We start from the raw sequence: 17963 nt of genomic DNA on the forward strand, positions 1-17963 counted from the left end.
GGTGCTCTCTGTGCTTGTGCAACTGCTCTGTGGTCGGGGTTATCTGTGCAGTTGGCCACGTATACATGTATATATTTGTGGTAGATAGATGTGCTCTCTCTGTGTGTGCTGACCAGGAACATATGTTCAGCCTTGCTGCTGGTTGGACCTGTGGCCATGCAGATGCAGCAGCCTCACCCACAGCTGGCTGCCAGACCTGGTCTGATTGCCCTAACACTCCTGTGTTCTCATGATGTTATAAAGCTAAGTAAAAAGCATTCAGAATAAAGCTTCTACCTTATTTTCATTGAGTGACATTTAGGATTTACCCAGTTCAAAGGAAAATCACTAATTTCCAATACCTATCACTTAGAAAATAGTTGAACAATTTTTCTTTCATTTTGTCAATCACAACATAACTAGGAGATGAAACCAAATCAAAACAGAAACAAATAAACAATCCAATACTTGTAAAGTTTGATAAACTAAAAATATCTGGAACTGCTAGGAAAAAGTGAGACTGGGTAAAAGAATCGGAGAAAAAAACCAAACAGGATGTAGCAGGAAATAATTTATGATTTGAGGAAGAGAAGCTAGAAAAAAGAAAGACAAGGAATAAAAAATCAACTCCAAGGTTTTTCTTCCCTATTGGGTGCATAGTAGAGTTTGGCTGGAGAAAGGGAGAAAAAGGCTAAGGAAAAAATTACCCTTTTTTGTAAGAGAGAAGTTGAGCAATAAAGTAAGTGTTAAACAACAGCAATTAAAAAACAGTGCCTTCTGAGCTTAGTTTATATTTGTGCATTTTGTTTAGTTTCCAGCACATCACTTTTGTAGTTAAGCAAATTTAATACCACTAAGAAATACCAGATAAAATTGAAAGTACAGGATACAAACTACTAAATCATATCAAATTATCTTTAAGTAATTAGTACATCATTTATTCTGCTGGAGAAAGTGACTTGATGTGGTTTGTCCAGTACTTGTAAGAACTAGCTTTTAAATGGGAAATCCAAATGGACAGTGTTTCATTTGCTTGTTCTTGAGAAACTAAATAGGAAATCCTTGGGAGGCCTTGTTAAATTTATATTGATGTTCTATTTAAATGTGCTTAAAATCAATAATTGATCTGTAAAACTTACAATTTCAGGAAATTTCCAAATCCTTTCTAATATATCTTTTCTTACAAACTTGAGAGATATATTTTAATAAAGATAATGTTCCTGCAAAAACAAGGAAAGATGCAGTAATATAACGACTAAAAAGTAAATAAATGTGCTGCTTTAAACATATTCCCAGCCTTTGGTAGAACTGACTTGACTCTTCACATACAAGTACATAAATGGAGTGCGCCTACCAGAATACTTGTACTTTTCTATGAATGTAGATTTCAGACTGCATAATACAGATTTGAGTTATTGATGTTGACTTAATTGTTCATACAAATTAATTGGCTCCTGCTCTATTTTTCTATTGCACCAGTATACGATATTTATGTCACCGTAAGAAACAGTATATGATACTGTGGTATGCATTAATTAATGATCATAGGGCCTGGTTCATCCTGACCAGTCCCAGTTTTTGAAATCTCTTATTCAAGTCACTAAATACTCTGCAGGAAATGTGAGATGGCCCATACATGTTTCTCAGCATCTACTGGCCTCTGTAACAGAGATCAGTAGTCGCCTTTGGCCTTAAAAAAATTCACATATCACTACTCCTGATGTCTTTTTCAGAGAATTATGTTCGTTTGAGTTAAGGTTTTTCACTTCTTTGATATTTCCATCTGAAATGATTTGATCATCACTAAGTGCATGATGACCCTTTTTTATGTTGACTCACTGATTCCTTGCAATATTCACTGCTTCAATTTGAATACAATTTGCCTGAATGGTAGCACCTATCTATATAAGACCTATCACTTTCAGACAGTATTGTCTATCAGCTGCATAGTTGTTATTCTACTGATGTAAAGAGAATTCTATTAAAACAACCCATAGTGTTAAATTATTATACTGGCTTCCTATTCCTTCACAGAGGCCCAGGACTTTTTAAATAATAATGTTTTATAATAGGCTATTTCCAGCTTCACTTGAAAAGAATAAACTGCATCAAAGCTGTGGTAAACTTTGAAGTACCAAAGTGCCACCCTGCAGCTAACGATTTCTATGTGAATGGGTCTGACTTGAGTCTGATTTGGAAAACATGTGCGTGATGATTCAGATCATGGATTTCTGGTAAAGAATATTTTATGCAGCACAAGAAAGGCTGATATCAAACTTGCTAAAAGGAACTCTATGTCACATGACATTACATACTGTGATATGCCTTAATTTCCTGCCTGATGCCTTGCTCTAAAGAGTAGTAGTTGCCAGTGATTTAGGGACACTCTGAGAGATCAAGAATTTTATCGGGGGAAGATGCCTAGCCATAGCTATTACTCTGATTTGGGGAGGAAAGGAATGGGGTAAAATTATCACTTCCTGTTTCTGTTGAACTAGAAAGTACTTGTAAGGGATTTTTTCATGGTTACACTGTCTTTTGGGCAGTCTGCTCTTGAAGAAACATAAAAAGCTGTCATATACTCACAGGATATGGCTAGTGAACACATGATCTAAAATACTGAGCATGTACCTGGCAAAAGCCCTTTTGCAGGGTTTCTTATTGCCACTTCTTTCCACGTATCACCTTCACCCTTGTCTTCTGCAAGCCAGCACCCTATGGGGAGACATATCTCTTCATCAGCAAGAGGGCCTACTCTTTTAAGTATGACTTCGTCCAGGTACCAACCAGGATCATTTCCAGTATTGTCGTGGCCAATGCGGATTTTATACAGTTGCCCAAGACCTCTGAGATTAATCTGTAATGACAAAAAAAAAAAAAAAAATTATAATGTCTTTTCGCAATCCGTCTTATACCTGGCATGCAAGTTAAATATGCAGCTAACATAACCTAGAGTAATGGGTTGGGTTTTTTCAGAAAATGAAGCTTTAATATACAATGAATCTGAGAGCAATCGGGCAAAAGCATATGGAGTAGTCTGCAAGTGTAATTTTATTTACTTCAGTACCATATTATTTAAAGTGACTAAAGACCTCAAACAATTCAGTCTGGTTTTAGATCTCTTGACAGAATCCAGTTTGTGGTGACAACAAACTGAACAAGTTGAAGTGCCATCAATCACTGCTGCATGAAATAATACATTTTGCAATCCATATAGTTACCATCAGCAGAGCCCTGCTAACTATTCTTACCACTCATGAGTCTGCTATGGCCCACTTTTCTCTGTCTTCTATTCTTATGTGCATTGGTGTCAGGGTTAACTGTTTCTCTAAGTGCTGATGCCACACTGCAGCAAATTTAAACAATAAAACATGAGTATGTCACACTGATCACTGTAGCCCTGAAATAAAAGCCACTTTGTTTTGGGCTGCAGAAGTTTCTTGAGCAATGCTGACAGCAGGAACCTAAGCACAAAACCAGGGTTAACCAATTTCATTTTCAGCGATGTGCTTGAAATGGTAATGGGAAAAAAAATCACAAAGAAAAAAAGGAATAAAAAATAGCTTTTTCTTTTACCATTATACCTCTTTTATACTGTTTAGCATCAAAACAAAAGCAAACAGAAAACAGATTGACAAACAATTAACACCAACATTGTCCCAGTAATCTAAATCTCAAAAAGGTTGAAGTAAGAGTTGTGTTTAAAGGTCCATTGTGTCTACTCTGGAAAGTAACATTAATAAGTCTGCCCCAGAGTCAGAGTTTCCCGTTCAAAATTTTTTTGCTAAGGAAGACTACAAGGTAATGCTCTTTTGTTCTGTGGAGCTGGAAATGGTCAGAGACACTAAAGACATATTTCTTTCACTCTTTTGTTGAAATGTTTTCCTAGCCAATGACACAGGCTAGTGTAACACTGACATTCCTTGGTTACGAGGACCATCACAGAAGGAGTCTTGCTGCCCTAATTGATCACTATTTCCTTGCATCCCTGAGGCAAGCCTGGCACAACTCTGCCTCATAAGACGTTATCATGACACACATGCTAGTGGTATAATGTATGAATAGAGTCACACTTATGGCCAAAGTAGTAGGTTTTCCTATATTAAAACAGTATGTTAAAGTAAGAGGTGCTAAATAAAGATACAATTACAACATTAATGCAACAAAACCATGTGCATCAAAAATATGCTGCTAATATAGCAGAATTACAGCAGCAGATAAAAAGCTCTCTGAAACTAACCACAAGTGTAGCCAGGATGTAGGCTATTTTGCCACAATAAACTTGTCACACAGCTACAAAGCAGAGACCTTTGCAGTGGGACTGTTAAGGTTGTGTTGCAAATAAATAGAGCAATATATTAGAACTCTCGCCCTTTATTGTGAACTGAATAAAGTGTAGTACGGTGAACAACAAAGGTGGTGCTCATCTGAGATCTAGATACTGGTGGCTATTTGTGGTGCAGAAGGGCAATTCAGTAAATAAAACATTGCAACCTTGTGACCTTACGCCCATGATTAAAGTCTGGCATAGTCCCTGTTGAAAGAGGAGCGTCACAGCCATCTTTGCAGGCAGTATTCATTACCATGACTTTCAGGACCAGGAAATTCTTTTAAAAAGCCTCTTTTGTCTTCTGAAGCATCTAATTAGTCATCTGGCTGTCAAGCAAATGGAAACATTATAGATAAAAAAAAAAATCTTGTATATCTATAGTGGGTATCTTATGATTTAGCTGAAAAGTGAAGCCATAACTTTCTCAATTATATTTATTTTATCATATTATGCTAAAGTGCAATTTTTTTTTTTTTTCATAAGGAAGTCTATAATGGGAGATATGTTTCCAGGTGAATCTGCAAAAGGTTTCAACATAGTATCATGGAATCATAGAACAGTTTACATTGGAAGGAACCTTTAAAGGTCATCAAATCCACCCCTTTTGCAATGAACAGGGACAGCTTCAACTAGGTCAGATTGCTCAGAACCCTGTCCAGCCTTGCATGTTTCCAGGGATGGTGCATCTACTGCCTCTCTGGTCAACTTGTGCCAGTGTTCCACCACTCTCATAAAAAATTTCTGCTGTATATCTAGTCTAAATCTACCCCTTTTCACTTTAAAACCATTCCCCTTTGTCCTATCACAACAGGCCCTGCTAAAAAGTCTGTCCCTATCTTCATTATAAGCCCCCTTTAATACTAAAAGGCCGCAATAAGGTGCCTCCAGAGCCTTCTTTTCTCCATCTGAACAAGCCCAACTCTTACAGCCTGTCCTCAAAGGGAAAGTGCTCCATCCCTCTGATCATTTTTGCAGCCCTCCTCTGGACCTGCTCCAACAGATCCATGTCTTCACTGTGCTGAGGGCCCCAGAGCTGGATATAGTACTCCCCGTGGTGCCTCACCAACAGGAGAGGGACAGAACCACCTCCCTCAATGTACTGGCCACATTGTAGCTGATGTTTGGCAGAACAATGGTATAACTGGAGAGAAGAGCTCACAAAAATAAGCAGAGGTAGTAGAACAGAAATTTGGAAAAGAAGGAGAATGAAATTATGAAACCCATTCATCACCATATCAGCACGTAGGGACTTCCTGTTACTGGATAAGCAACATAGCAATCCATCAAACTTAATCAAATGGAGTTCCAAGAAACATCAGTAAAGAACAGAAAACTCTGTCCAGACTGGTAGTTTTCTCCAGGAGATGCTCCTAGTTGCAAGCAGTTCAATTTGATTCATTAAATTCCTGTTTAGCATCTCTAAGCATTCCTCTTCAAAATTAAGGAAGTTATGCCTATGTGCTAAGTGGGAATTTGACCAAAGTCAAATGTATTTGCTTGCTTTTGACTACATGGAGGGAGAATATAAAGTGTGTCTGTCTACTAGACTCACTAATTGTGCTTTTTTTGAAATGGTAAACTATGCAGCACATACAGGTAATGGCATATTTCTGATAATGAAAGGTCTCAAAAATAATTTAAAACACGGAACACTGCCAAAGTAATAACATGCTTAATAATACTTCTGTTTCTGACTGATTGTTAATGGGTGTTCTTGGGGAAAAAAATAATGTTTATTCTGACCTGGAAATTAGGGCAAGAGTGTCAATGGCAGAGAGCAAATCAACTGTATATGATGTTCTGGAAGACATATAATACAATTACAAATTTAGTTTCATCTCCTGTTGTAGTTTTGGGGGTTGAACAATTCGTCTTGCTGTCAGATCAGATATCACATTGGTCTCTCAGTGGTATTGACTTGCTAACACATTACTTTTTGCCAGTCGGAATCCTGCCAAATGTATGTCAAATTTTGTTCTTGCAGTGAAATGCAGATGAAAATACTCTCATAACACAGTAGAGCTAACAATGCTCTTTCGCCGAGATAAACACTGTGTCTTGAGGTTGATCCTTCATTTTCAGTATTGACTAAATTGCCTTGAACTTCTGCATGACTTGAACACAACCTGGCATTTATAAATCTACTTTCACAGCCAGAACATTCTGTAAAAAGTTGCAGGGCAAAGTTGACTTTGTTGCCCTCGTAAACAGCATGCTTACAAAAACCTTAGTCAAGCTGTTCTATATTCTGGCACTACGGCTGCAAAAGTAACATTCCATTTCACACGGAAACAGGCTTCCTGACAGAACTGCAATAAATGGCCATGCAAAGAAGAAAGGGTGGGTCCTAGGACTAAAGCACCATTATGGAAATCAGACAACTAGATTCTATTCCTGGATGTGCTTTAGGCTTTCTGAGAAACATTACATCATTCACAAACCCACTTTGCCTTACCTCCTCAACTATACAAGGACAACGCTTGCATATAACATGTCTCTCACAGAGACACTGCAAAGCTCTCTTCATAAATTTTGAGATCCTCAGAAAACATAAGTCCAAAATTCCGTATTTTTCCTAAATTTTTCTGTTTATTTTTCCATAACTCAATTGAGAGATCAAAAATTATCAACTGTAATTCTCTTAGCTAACTTTGAAAATCTAGCAGGCTTGCTCAAGCATAATGTGACCTCACAGTTACCTAGCGTCTCATAATCAAGCAATTTCTGTTGCCACTGGTGGAAGTTCTGGTGCAGACAGAATAACAGAGGAATAGCATACATTGTAAATCTTCTGAAGAACATGGTTAATATAATAAAGACATTCCTCCACTACACTGTAATTAGATGTTGCAGGTACTCAAACTTCCTAAACAGCAAGACAGAGATAGATCAAAGACTGATGTATTTGGGGATAGGTCTATGCTGCCCTGTACAATCTTGCTAGTCCTAGCAATATACAGCTGAGTTAGCAAAATAGTCCCTCAGACTGGCTAGTCCTGCTTCTCAAGGCATATTGCTGCTGGTGAGCACTGAATAGCAGTGTTGCAGCAAGAGTAGCAGTTTGAGTTTGAGGCTAATCTTTTCCAGACTTTGTAACAGAGCACTGACAAAACTATCAGACATCTAATCCTCAACTAAAGCACATGGTCAAAGCATTGCAGAGGTTCAAATGTCTGCTTATTAATAATATTAAAAATTGGTTTGAAAAGTTCCTTTCTGCCTGTAAGTTCTTCAGCTGGATGTGGTACAGTTTGAAAATGCATGGAAATTCAACGTCGTAAAATTTAAGAGATACTAGTTTGGGGGTATGAAGTTGCCATTCTGATGCGGCTTGCAACAGCCATGTACAGAACATAAATAAGACCTAAGACCTAAACTCCTCCAGAGGTAGCAAACAAGGGCTTGGAAACAAGTATCTCATTGAGGTAAAGGAATCTAGAGATCACAAACATCACCTATACTGATCTTCATAGGGATTGCCTGTTGGAGAGGTCTTCTGACGAATACCAACCTTGCACTCTTCTCAGCAAAAAGTTCTACAAAACACTTGAATCATTATTTACAGCTCCTTCTGGTGCATCGACACATCAAATCCTATGATAAGCAGGGTCTGTACAAGGTCCCTCCCCTTTCCAGCTTTTGTGAGAGATTGCCAGCACTTATTAACCTTAATAATGTCATTGTGAGTAAAATGATAGTAATAATTCTATTCTCTTTGTAGTATTTTTCTTCACTGTCACAGGCAATAGTATCAACACTCATATTTGCTTATTAAAACAACTGTCCACCAATTTCAAAAGGGCCACATTTTCAAACAGAGGTAGCTTTGCCTCAACCGCACCCATATTCTGAATGTTTGTAAACAGTTAAATAGTATTAGCCTGCTAATTAATATAACTATATGATTTGCTCATTGCTACTATTTATTTTTTGTAAAAGCATAGGTCTAAATTCTCTTCTTACCAAAGGCAACAGGAACATTCTCATTAAGCCATGCATTAGTGTCATGGTTTGAGCCCAGCCAATAACTCGGAACCACGCAGCCGCTTGCTCACTCCCCCCCCTTTCCTCCCCCCTCTCCCGGAGGGATGGGGAGGAAAATTGGAAGAATGTAACTCCCACAGGTTGAGATAAGAGCAATCCAGTAACTAAGGTATAATACAAAACCACTACTGCTACCACCAATGATAATAACAATAAGGGAAATAACAAGGGGAGAGGATAAAATTGCTCACCACCCGCCGACCGACACCCAGCCCGACCCGAGCAGTGATCTGGGCCTTCCGGGTAACTCCCCTCGGTCTATATACTCGGCACGACGTGCTATGGTATGGAATACCCCTTAGGCTAGTTTGGGTCCTGTCTCTGCTTCCTCCCGGCTTCCCCTCCTCCCTGGCAGAGCATGAGACTGAGAAAGTCCTTGGTCGGAATAAACATTACTTAGCAACAACTAAAAACATCGGTGTTATCAGCACAGTTCCCAGGCTGAAAGTTAAAAAACACAGCACTGCACCAGCTACTAAGGAGAAAAATGACTGCTATAGCTGAACCCAGGACAATTAGAAAACCTGGCCTTACTTTTTGAAGTTGAAGCTTAAAAAAGCTCATATTTTACAATTTGTCTGTAAACATAAATTGAAATCCAGGTTTATCAGCAGGAAGTTCTTCCTAAAGAGGATACAAGGATTAAATTTTAATTCCGTTTCTATACGAGCTATGCAAATGCTTTTTTCAGTCCCTAGTATACCTATGAGTGGAGCCAGTATGACCTATTTTTCATGTACTTAAGGTGTTTAACTAAGTGAAAAAATGAAGTAAGAGTTCCTTGCATTAATAAGAGACTGTTCAGTGGAAAGATACTTTGGTAAAAGCATGGAAAGGATACATGTAAGGACACCATTGCTCTTTTATATGTCAGAATAAGCAAAATAATGTCACTGTATTCCTGTTGTGCAGAAAGTATCCTGCAATCTCTTTGAAATAAATTCAGGCTAGCATAAAAATCATTTAGATAAGTCGATACTTCAGAGGCAGCTACTCCAAAATCCCAATGTCTAACACAACCACTAGAGGCTATGCTTGACAGACAGTTATTAACTTCATATAAGGCCACCTCATTAAAAGAATTTCAGAGAAGTCATGTGCAGCAGCTGGATTCCCCAAAGAAAGAAAAACCATTGACTGCATTAGTTTAACTTCTACAGCATCTGCATATAATGGAGAAATCTTTGGAAGTACAAGATACTTTTAAATTGTTAGCATGCAGCTGGTAAACATTGCCAAAAATATCATAACTAATGCACCAGTAAAGTATCCAGGGTCCACCCATGGTGCTTGCATTTTGCAGATGTCTGAATTCATCCAATTTAATTGTGGCCAACAAACTTGGCAAAGTTACACACCAACTCAAGAATTAGAATATGTCACAGGTGCTCATGAAAAAGGTGGATATAGACATGTAAGGAGTAGGCTTAAAGAACACACAAAAGTCAGCATTATTTTTTCCCGCTTCTTATTCGTTTCAGTCACAAAAATAAGCTGGGTAAATAAGTACTGCTCAGTGCACAGTGACATTTAAACACTTTCTTTTCCAGCCGGCTCAAGATCTATTCATCCTGTAGCTAGTCCAGTATCAATACTCACTCACTTGACCTTCCTATAGAGGCTAACAATGTGCTACTATTTACTAAAATGGATACCAATTATCTGTTACCTGGTTAATTAGAGAAAGAAAATGTCACATTGTTGTTACCTGCTAAGCTAATGGTACCAACGGACAGCTTGGTTTTTCCACCTTGAAGTACAGCAAATGGGAAAATGTTTCAAGAACAACATTAAAGCTCTGGAAGAACTGTTTTTTTCACTCTGTGGTTAATTAAATTATGCCAGCACCAAGCATTTACAGTATCAGGGTGTCAGTTCTTGAAAGTAAGCAAAAACATCATGCTAAGAGAATGTAGCCACTTATATATATGAGGGTTTGCTGAGTGATCTGCACTTTTCCAAGTCAGACTAGGAGTATTTTTACTGGATTTGAAACTTTCTGCAGTGCTTTGGAGGGGAGTTAGAACACTGCCTACATCATGGTAACAGAATGATGCTGTGGTTGGACAAGCGCACCTTATGCAGGAAGGCGTGATTGATGATAAGAAAAGTTATGCTGGTGGGCACATAATAGTGTTTCAAAGAGTCTGAAGACACATGAAGATTCATTTAAGAAAAGGTACAGAGCAGACACCTCAGTCCACAACCTAGGAGCAGGACTAGATCTCTGGTTTACTTTCCTTTTGACTGTTTATTCTATAGTACCCTGACAGACTGTGAACTGATCTCTGCAATATATGTCTGTCATCTCCTGGTGGATTTGCAACACTATTTATCACTCAGGCATGAAGTCATCAGCACTGAAAAAAAAATATATCTAACAATGTCTTCTCTCAACAACATAGTTACTGTGAGCATGTCAGACTTTCTGCATTGTCTTACTAACGACTAAAGGAGTTTGTTTATATCTTCCTGACTTAAAAAATGTCAACAACCTTCTGTTCTGGAGTAGGAAGTGTTGCCAGCAGACAAAGGGAGGTGATTATTTCTCTCTACTCAGCTCTGATGAGACACATCAGGAGTGCTGTGTCCAATTCTGAGCTCCCCAGTGCAAGAGACATGGACATACTGGAAAGAATCCAGTGAAAGGCCATGAATATGACTAAGGGACTGGAGCATCTCCCACATGAGGAAAGGCTAAGAGATCTTGGACTCTTTAGGCTGGAGAGGAGAAGGCTCAGGGGAGGATCTTATCAATGTATATAAATACCTGATGGGAAGGGCTAAAGCAGATAGAGCCAGCCTGTCTTAGTGGTGTCCAGTAAACACTCAAGAGGTAATGGGCACAAGCTGAAATACCATAAATTCCACTTAAATGTGTGAGTTAAAAAAAATGGGCGAGAGTGGTCAAATGTTGGAACAGATTACCCAGAGAGTTTGTAGAGTGGGAGATGGTCAAAATCTGACTAGACAATGTCCTAAGCAACCTACTCTATCTGGCCTGGCTTTGAGCAAGGGGCTGGACTAGAAATCTTCAGTGGTCCCTTCTAACCCCAATTGCTCTGTAATTCTGTAGCACTCAGTGCAATGTCATCACCTTATTGACATAATTATCTCTAGGGTAAGAACCAGATTCAACATCACTAGTACTAAGAAATCTCTATAATATAAAGTGAAAATATTTTTTTGTGAGAGGTAGGACTGTCAAAGGGCTGCCAAAGAGCTGGCCATATAAAGTAAGGGCCATCAAAAACTTTATTACTTTATCATGTGTTTCAATGCAAGATAAATTGATCTCATCTTGTTTAGCATAAGGCCGGTACTGTATAAAGTGTTTATCATCTTTACAGAGTTGTACCAAGCCCCCCCAAAAAAATTCTTTTTAAGAGCAAGAGTGAGAGAATAAACCACACAATGGTTATACCACCCACTTCTGAAAAGTGCTCAGATACTGAGATGATTGGACGCGTAAGAATGTGAGTAGACTAGAAAATGGCTGAGGGGAAGGCAAGATGAGAGCACGAACCAATAAAGACAGAAACTGGATTTCGGCACTTGACATGGGAAGTTGGAGGAGCTTTTAACAGGAAGACTTTTAATAAAGGAAACTAATGTTGCAAAATTTCAGAAACAACTACCTGAAAGCTACCCAGGAGGCTAAACAGACTGTAACTCAGGAGAGGAGTGACTCAGAGACAGACAGGGAGTTTTAATACGTAATCATCTTGGACTTGTGTTGACATCAGGTGGGGAAAAAAAAAAAAGTTTTATACATATACAGCTGAAAGATTAAACCTGAAATTCAGTGCATAAAGTTCTCTCAAGAAACTATCTTAAAAGGGAAAAATGTATGTACATATATATACACTCCATACTGCAGTACTCCATACTGCAGAATTACTGAACAAGTAGCACCATGTTCACTTACTCTCATTTCTTGAAGATGAGATGAACTGTATTTTTCTCCCAGATTGTTTGTGAGCTCTTTATGATACTTCTATGTTGTTTTCTTGGAATAAGATAAATTTTGCTTTATGCACAGCCTGTAGCTGATGGAGTCTGTTTTACATACTTCTTCCTTTTACCTCAGTACAGAATGAGGTTCATGTTGTTATCATATACATTTTGCAGAGAGATGGACAGTTTCAAGTGGAGTTAAAGCCAGCAGTATGATTGTTTTATGCTGTCTTAAGCATATCTGACTAAAGCCTTAGTTTCTCCAAGTTTTATTCAACTGGACCTAAATGGCCATTATGGCAAACAGAGACAGCTGGAAAACAGCAGAACACAAGCTATGCCCAGCTTTTAGGCACTGGCAGTCCCATGGTTAAGAGAAGGGATAGCTACATTAGTGCTTGCAGTTACTTCTGCAATCTTCCCACTTGAGAATAATTCTCACTGAGCTCATTACAGGCTCTTTTATTTTAACAATGGGAGGAAAGGCATGAAAATCAATTTGTTTCAGCCTATTTTTATAACATTTGGGTTTCTCCCCACTGCTTCTCATTTTGCTTTAGAGATCTCAGTTTTGACTGATGAAAGAATGAATATGGATCCAGGGTATAGGATAGAAAGACATGCAATGGAACATTACAGATTCTTACAGTACGGCTGATTTTAAAGGAAGGAGTTTCAATTACTAATGCATAGATTATTTAAAATGACTGATAATTTTATTTAAACAGGAGGAAACCAAAATGAAAACCAACAGATAAACTTCTAACATCTCCATGTGATGCAATAGAGCATAAGGCGCACCTGATGAACACAATTCTTTACAAACAAGGTACATGTAACTGGAAGGAAAAAGGCCAAGATTTATACAATCTCATCACAGGAACACTATTTATTAAGTTTTATGATCAATTATCTCTACAAATATTAGTATGAGCTCTGCTTTTCATCTACCTCTATCACTTTCTGGCATCTTGCCCTGGTAGAGTATGGCAGTGTTTAAAAGACTGTTTATACAGATGAAGAAACTCTAAATAGTGTAACTGGATATGCCACTAGCTTTACAAGTTAGAGAAATGGGCTCATGCAGAAAAATTCACAGCAGGGATGGATTCCAGTTTCCAATTCTCCTAAAATATCATGCACACTCCATGACCCATGCTTACAAACATGGAACTGTCTTCCTTACAAAAAGAGCCATCTACTACAAAATATAACATAAGGTTAAAGTTACAATTTTGTGCGTTTCTTTGGAAAAAAAATCCAGCATTCTTAATAGCTTAATATCATAGAATCACAGAATGGTTTGGGTTGGAAAAGACCTTAAGATCATCTAGTTCCAACTCCCCTGCCATGGGCAGGGATGCCTCACACTAGACCATGTCGCCCAAGGCTCTGTCCAGCCTGGCCTTGAACACTGAGAGGGATGGAGCATTTACCAATTCTCTATTCAACCTGTTCCAGTGCCTCACCACCCTCACAGTAAAGAACTTCTTCCTCATATCTAACCTGAACTTCCTCTGTTTAAGTTTGAACTCATTACCCTTTGTCCTGTCGCTACAGTCCCTGATGAAGAGTCCCTCTCCAGCATCCTTGTAGGCCCCGTTCAGATACTGGAAGGCTGCTATGAGGTCTCCACACAGCCTTCTCTTCTCCAGTGAACAGCCCAGATTTTCTCAGCCTGTCAATATAGTGTTATTTAAGACAAACTTGACAACGTGTTGAGATCAGTAAGACCAACATTGCCCTAAAGAGATTGCAGAGCCAGTAATGAAACAAACTCACAAAGCAAAGCATGGAGGTTTGCTAAGGAGGTGCTAGGTCCTGCCACTCGCACTAAGGCTAGCATACAGTATTTTAAAAGCAGATCTACCAAACCAATCAGTGCTTTTACTGACTTCATTATTACTAGAAGAGCAGAACTTGTATCCAAAGGTATGGAATTATTCTGTACTGAAGTAATAAAAATTGAAAGATTGTAGCTGGCTTTTACGGAAGATAATAGGCTTATAGTCTTCTGCTTAGTTCTCTTTGACACAGAAGGGAATATTTGGCATGACCAAACATTAAAAGAATACTTATAAAAATAATTTCTTTATCAAACAGTGTGTACACTCATAAGAGATAATTCACCATGTTCCAAAGAATTATGATGCAGAATACAGGGCTCTGGAGAATGTAATTTATAGTATAATTAAATTTTCAGTGTCTTGAGCAACATACTGCTGAAATCAGTATTTTTTAAATACTGAGAAATACTTAGGGACTGTGATGACACCAGAGGAAATGTAGGAAACAGATCACAGTTGTGATGAAAGCTGTAACTTATGGTAGATTGATATCCCTCTATTGGAGGAGGAATGACTCCCAACAGAAAAATTATGTCCTAAAAACTATATCTGAATAGTAACAGAAGCAGAAAATCATAGCCTAGAAGTAGTTTCTTTGAACACACAGGAACAATTACAGAGCAGAAAGGGAAATCCATCAAATTTAAATTTCTTTTCTTTCCCATTCCCTGACCTTCCCATCTGGTAAGAAAAATTTCTAAGCCAAAAGGGCAAATATAATGCAGTTTACACACATCTATCTTGTGAGAACCTAGAACCCAAGACTCCAGCCAGAAACAAAAACTCTCCCCATCACACAACAACTGTAAATTATATTCAGTGAATTTCATGTGCAACCATCAGATGGAAATCTCCAAGGGCAATAGCCTTGTTACATTCTACCTGCGTTACACTGGAGGTCGACCAGTTTTTAATCTAATTCACACAAGCCTTCATCATAGATAGCTGAAGTTAATGGATTTATACTGGCTGTATACAGCAATGCAAGCAACATCAAAATCAAGTTCTAGATAAGCTACAAAATCTCAGCAGTACATAGAGGAGCACCATTTGATACACTCAAATTTTAATAGCTTTCTTTTTTTCATTATTTTGAACATATTGAATATTAATTATTTACTTTAGGTATCCAAGTTACTAGACAGTTAACTGCACTTTTTATCAAACTAGCATTCTTGATTTTTCTTAAGATAATCCAGTCTGGTTTTGTCTCATTCTCTTTTTGTGGGCCATTTCTCTGCCATTTCTTCTGATTCTATCTGTGACCAAAGGGATTCTGAAATGAAATGGTACTTCCCTCAATGAACTGAATAAATGAGTAAGAACTTGCTGTCAGACAGCATTAACCATCTGAATAAATACCCAAGATGGTAATCTAACAGAATCACAGAATCGTTAGGGCTGGAAGGGACCTCTGGAGATCATCTGGTCCAACCCTCCTGCCAAGGCAGGGCCTCCTAGAGCAGGTTATACAGGAACATGTCCAGGCGGGTTTTGAATGTCTCCAGAGAGGGACACTCCACAACTCCTCCCAGGCAGCCCATTCCAGTGCTCTGCCAACCTCAACATAAAGTTCTTCTTCATGTTGAGGTGAAACTTCCTCTCTTTTAGTTTATGGCCATTGCTCCTCATCCTGTCACTGGACACCACTGAAAAGAGTCTGGCACAATCCTCCTGGTGCCAGAAATGATTTGAATGAATTGAATTTAGTCTTCAGATAAATACTGATTTCACCTTCCTGTTTTGATAGATAAGATAATCTTAAACCAGCATTATCTGAAAACTTTAGCTAAGTTACTTTCAACTTCAATAAATGTAAGGAAAAGACCACCATTGACTTGCCTCTTCAAGAACTTTTACATATTTGTACTTCAAACTGGAAAACAAAAAATTAAAAAAAAATCAGAGAAACTTCCTGTCCCACCTGTCACTGATTCCCCAACATCTGCTTATTATGCATAACTTATTTCAACCTAAATGACATATCACAGTTTTAACAATTGATACACTTCTGAGGAACTACAGGAATTGGAGGAAATTGTAGGACTTATAGGAAGTTGGAAAAACCCTGGGAAATGTCATGCTTCTGAAGCACCTCTCAGAGGTTTCTCTGAAGAATAGAGAAATCTCTCCATTTGCTTGGAGAAGTAGGACACCACTAGCTCAAATCACTTGAGTTAACCTAGTTGGTGTGATATGACCCCCTCTCCTTCCTTCTTACTTCCTCCAAGAAAAGGTTCACATGGCAGTGTGCTTCAGTGGAAGTCTGAGGAAACCCATGGAAGAACTTACACTGGATGCTTCCAAAGACAGATATGCAATATAAGCCATAGCCAGGACTCTCTTACTACATCAATGCAAAGAACAGGCAAAAAACCTTTTTTCTACCTCTACAAATGAACATCTAGTTAAAACTAGCACATCAAGCAAAGGCAAGGCAGTTATGAAGGAGATTCTGAGAGAGGCATGTCTGCTTGATGCAGTTCTGAATACATTTGCTGATTTAAATCTTACTGTCATAAAAGTCAGCCACTCCCTCAGAAACACATAATGATCCTTACATATTGCTTTGAGTCCTTTTCATTACTGTTATTATCCACTTTTGAGAAAAGCTATTTTGCATATGGTTTTAATTCTCCAGTGTTTATATAACAGCCATACTATACCTTAAATATATCTTCACTGCTGGGATTAAACAGCTGGTGTTTCCCAGATCCCAATATAATAGGACCAGAAGCTTTCTTTTCTCCATAAGCGTAAAGGGATACTGTGGCTGTTGTGCCAGCTGTTTCAAAATCCCCAGTGACTACAGTAATCTTCCAGTCTCCTTCTGTAAAGTGAAAAATAAAAAAAAAAATGCTTTTGTAACTGTTAGTGATATGTAGCAATTTACTTGAAAGATATAAATAAAAGCATAGTTTAGCCCAGGGACTATAACTACTATCATAGAATGGTTAGGGTTGGAAAGGACCTTAAGATCATCTAGTTCCAACACCCCTGCTAAAAGGCAACGGTCCTGGAGAGGCAACAGAAGATTGGTGAAATGCTACATCATTCAAATTCATCTTGGGCAAGTTGTGTAACTTTTAAAGACTTAGGAGGTTTGCAGTGTACTAAAGCTATATGTATGAATACAGAGCCTGCAGAGATTTCTAGAGAAAACCCTGTGGGTCATCGTGGAAAAAGCCCAGCCTCCAGAATTAGGATTATGATAACATATATAACCAAGAAATGCAACAAGAAAAAGCATTCACATATCCCAATTAAGTACAATTTCCTCTCATTTTATGTTGATGTAACACATCAACAAGAGCTCTGTTTGCCTGGATGGAGGCATGACATTTAGATTAGCATGAAAAAAAAAAAAAGATTTTGGAGAAAATTCTGACACTAGGTGAGTTCCCATTAGACAATCATTTTATATAAAACTTCCCTAACATTGAAAAGTCATCTCTTCTCCCATACAATGCACGCAAGCTATTTAAGTATCTGCAAGCAGCTTACTACAAATCTTATCTAAAGAAAGAACAATATATAATTGTAAAATACATTTCTACATCTGAAAAGCTGGGATTGCACACTCTCCACCCCTTTTTTGATTGCAGCTTTTGCCTGTATGAAACAAGCTCCACTTAGTGACTTAAATTCATTCTGTGGAAGGCAAACGACAAATGAAATACCAGCCCACAGTCATCTTATAAATAAATGCCACACTGTAAACTGCAGTTTTATTAATAGAAACCTGTCTAGTAATGCCTGCATGAATTAAATCTGTTGTCTGACAGAAGTATTTATCTTAGACCTGC

At 38.2% G+C, this 17963-nt stretch overlaps 1 protein-coding gene across 1 annotated transcript in view; it reads right to left on the reverse strand.

Moving 5' to 3' along the window:
* The window catches only part of RP1 (RP1 axonemal microtubule associated), a 193036-nt gene that overhangs the window by 100860 nt on the left and 74213 nt on the right, over window positions 1–17963 (reverse strand). Inside the window, 2 exon segments of the mRNA XM_032919831.1 lie at window positions 2611–2836; window positions 16824–16987. Of these exon segments, the coding sequence (XP_032775722.1) occupies window positions 2611–2836; window positions 16824–16987 (390 nt within the window).

Source organism: Strigops habroptila, chromosome 1 (assembly GCF_004027225.2).
Source record: "Strigops habroptila isolate Jane chromosome 1, bStrHab1.2.pri, whole genome shotgun sequence".
Taxonomy (NCBI): Eukaryota; Metazoa; Chordata; class Aves; order Psittaciformes; family Psittacidae; genus Strigops; species Strigops habroptila.